The 3726-nt window shown below is 32.0% G+C and overlaps 1 protein-coding gene across 1 annotated transcript; it reads right to left on the reverse strand.

The window, feature by feature from the left end:
• Positions 1-235: 235 nt before the first annotated feature.
• On the reverse strand, positions 236-3443 carry LOC117419699 (leptin-like). The gene is made up of 3 exons (XM_034032711.2): positions 3411-3443; positions 1182-1280; positions 236-619 (listed from the first exon to the last, which is right to left on the reverse strand). Exons 1-3 carry the CDS (start codon positions 3441-3443, stop codon positions 251-253), a joined length of 501 nt encoding a protein of 166 aa, XP_033888602.2. The 3' UTR covers positions 236-250.
• Positions 3444-3726: the final 283 nt, after the last annotated feature.

A 3726-nucleotide genomic window follows, 5' to 3' on the forward strand; every position in this document is an offset into this window, starting at 1 on the left:
ATTAAAACCATTGAGAACTTCCATTGATCTTCAAAAAAACAACTGTATAAAAGCCAATGAAAAAAGAAACACTTTCATTCTTTTCCATTACTCTCATCCTTATAAAAATCCATTCATATATAGAAAAGTACAACACGCTGTACTTAGTCACACAGTGCAAAATGTAATACACAAATATATAAATAAAAAGTCATGTTATTAAATAAGTTATAATAATTTAAATAAAGGCCTTAGGTATCGTATGGGTTGCTCAGCATTTCTTTAGTTGATCCAAGTTTCTTATCAATTTGAGCAGATATTTCTGAAGCCTGTCCAAGGCTACATTTCCTATTGTGAACCGGAAGGTTGAATTATTTTTTAGGAAATTCTCCAGATGGTCAGTGTTCCTTGATTTGAGTGGTGTGCAGCTAATTGATACTGCCAGCGACCGAATGATTGTCTGAAGATTGATGATGTCTGCTAGGATTTGGTCCACGTTATCTACTGGTAGGCTGGACAGAATTTCCTGAAATATTCCCAAATTTTCTTCCACGGATCCTAAACTGTCCAGGGCTTTATCACTGGAGGAATCTGGGATTAGTTCTAGTCCACTGAAAACCACATTTGGCGATACTTTAAACTGTTTAAAATAATAATTAAAAAAAAAAAAACAGATAAAGAGAAAATGATTGTTATAATTATTTGCATTTTCAGTTAAATATAAACACAAATAAATACAGTATATGCAGGGTCACTATAGAATGGTTTAATCTAATAAACAGGAAACAAATAACTACAGAACTAGAAATGGGAGTTATTGTGAACAAAAACAAAAGCATCCCTGGTAGCATAATCTAAGGGGTGTCGTTGATATGTCCATAGGTTAAAAACAGTGTGGCAGTGAAAAGGTGTATTTCTACTGGACACCTCTTATAATGGTACTTTATGGAGAGAATTATAGAATACAGCTGTGTTACAACTATAAAGCTCCTGTGTACAACTATGTGGCCTGTATCATCAATATGGCCAGAGATTAAAGCAGGGTACATTTTTACTGGACAATGCTGGAAACATTAGGACAATAGCTCAAAATGTACTGTCTCTATGCAGCTGTAAGTTAAAAAAACACGTGACCTCAATATGGCAGCCATATTTTGTAATGGTCAGAAACATTGAACATGCAGGGTTTCTACAATGCATACCTGATCAGTATGTTTCTCAATTCTTATGATTGTTGTTTGTGCCAATAATTTGGCTTCATTCTTGACTTTATCAACTGGAACAGGCCAACTGTTGCACAACTGTAGCATAATACAAAGGGGTACAATTGGATAGTTCATTCTTTAAATCTTCAAAAACCTAAAAAGAAAATATATGGTTAGATTCATTTCAGCCCATTAAAAAAAAAAAAAAAAAAAAAAAGCCTTGCAAGCAAACCAGGCTTTTTGGTTGTTAGGAAATGTGTGCTGAAGTATAAACTACAAATTGTTTTCTAAATAGACACAACATTTCTATACTGACCAGAAAAATAAGTGCACCAGGAATAGAAAGTTGAGAAGGAACCCTCTTCTATGTCATACTGAAAAACCCATATTGTTTTTTTTTTATGTGTATCTATAATAGCGTGATTTTAGACCACCTGATAAAATGTCTCTGGAATAGAATTTGGTACAGCATATGAACTTTTCATTCTTAAAAAAGACAGAATTCAAGGAATGCACTATTAGGTCATACAGTCACTAAAACAGCATGTTCTTCAGCAGCTTGCCATTTGCTGTGATCTTCTAGCAATAACAAATCTGGACTGCCTAAAAAGTGTATTATAACAAGACCTTTTAATTCAGACATTATATTATTTTTAAAAAGGAAAACTGTTGTGTACCAAAAGGTGCAATATCAAGAAAAAGGTAATGTAGGTACTGATGTAAAAGTGCTCAATGTTTCTATATGAGTGTTCTTATTGATCTCGACATGAATAAATAAAATATCAACTTTTAATATATTGCTGTGGATATTGATTTTCAAATGGGAGTTGCAGTCCAGTTTTCTCCAATAGTGGATTTCTACGGCGGAGGTTCTATTAATCTATAGCTGTCCCGGGACGAAGCACCCTGACACTGAAGGTATGAGACATCATTGTAGCGCCAGCATATATCTATCTATCTATCTATCTATCTATCTATATATATATATATATATATATATATATATATATATATATATATATATATATATATATATATTACTGTTAAAGGATCAGTACAATTTATAAGATTTTTTAAACTGTAAATGTGTTTATTTATTTGACTGTATCTACAATTCCAAGTACTACTTTTCTGTGAAATGATATTTGATTTATAATGCTTACATGTGCTTTTACTTTGCTTTACTACACCTCTTTTCTCTTTTATCATGATAAACTGGAGTAAACTTTAAATATACAGTAAAAGTTAATATACAGTGGAACCAAATATCACAGTTTTGAAGGATACAGAATATAACTGCTAATTCTACAGTTACAGGTACATTTTAAAAATGCTTAAAAGATTCGCTGATTAATTGAACCAACCGTACGTTATAATCAAAAATTGCATTTTTATTGCGATTCACCAGATAAAGAACCGCTTTTTTTGTAGGAAGGTATAGAAACAAAAAATACACAACAATTACCATTGACCATTACGTTAAATATACTGAGTCTAGAGAAGAGGTAGTAAAATACAATCCCATCATAGAAATGAATGCTTTCCACCTGGACAAAGAAAGCATGTAATCAATATGTAATTATCAGCATATTACATTTATGAGATTGTTATATACATGTACTGTCTGAAACATGAAGTATAAATACATTGTAATGAATTTGTGGCAGTATGACCTAGTGCATTACAATATTAGCATGACTGAAATTTCCATTCCAAGATTTCCCTGCCAAAAAATCCCAGAAACAAAAACCAGACACTTAGATTTTCATGTTGAATTTAATTCCTGCAGAAGTTAATGACATAAAATACAACTAAAGATGCAATAGTATTGTAAGATGGTTGATTGTCGGCTTTCTCTCTTGATTGAGCAACACATCTCATAAATGATTAACTGGAAGCATCACTATGACATTTCAGAATGAAAAAAACACAACAAAGACAGGAAACCTCAATTATTACAGCTACACCTGTATACCATTTTTTTTAAAAACTATTAAATCAGTTGCCAGTTTAATGAACCATAAGTGTATTGCCAGCAGATAACTAAAAGTAGAGATTATTTAGATTAAACTTCCACAAAAAAAGTCATCTAAGCCAATTAAGTTAAAGTTAAAATAAAATCTCAGTTCAAACAAGTTCCAAGGCTTTACCACATTTATTGTAATAAATGGATCTAAGAATGTTAGGCTCAATTTAAGAGAAGTAAAAAGTTGAGGATGATCTTACCGCTTTATGCTCAAGGTCTGTTCTGTGTGTCATGCCCCCAAAACATCAGCATTCCTCTTATAGCAGTGAGCTGTGATTCATGCATGAATCATCGGGTATTGCACCCAAAATCCAATTCCAGTCCATGTTTTTGTTCCATTTTTTCTCTAAATTGAAGTTTACATTACACAGTTTAGAATGTATTTAAAGAAAACCAAGCTTTAATACAGTGCAGTTTTTTTTTGTTTTTGTTTCATTATCCTAAATTGGGAAAGTAATGTTTTAAGAAAGGGTGTAGCAGCCCTACTTTTATTTAAGGGGTGTGTTCCATTTAAAG

The sequence above is a fragment of the Acipenser ruthenus genome, chromosome 14, assembly GCF_902713425.1.
Source record: "Acipenser ruthenus chromosome 14, fAciRut3.2 maternal haplotype, whole genome shotgun sequence".
Lineage (NCBI taxonomy): Eukaryota > Metazoa > Chordata > Actinopteri > Acipenseriformes > Acipenseridae > Acipenser > Acipenser ruthenus.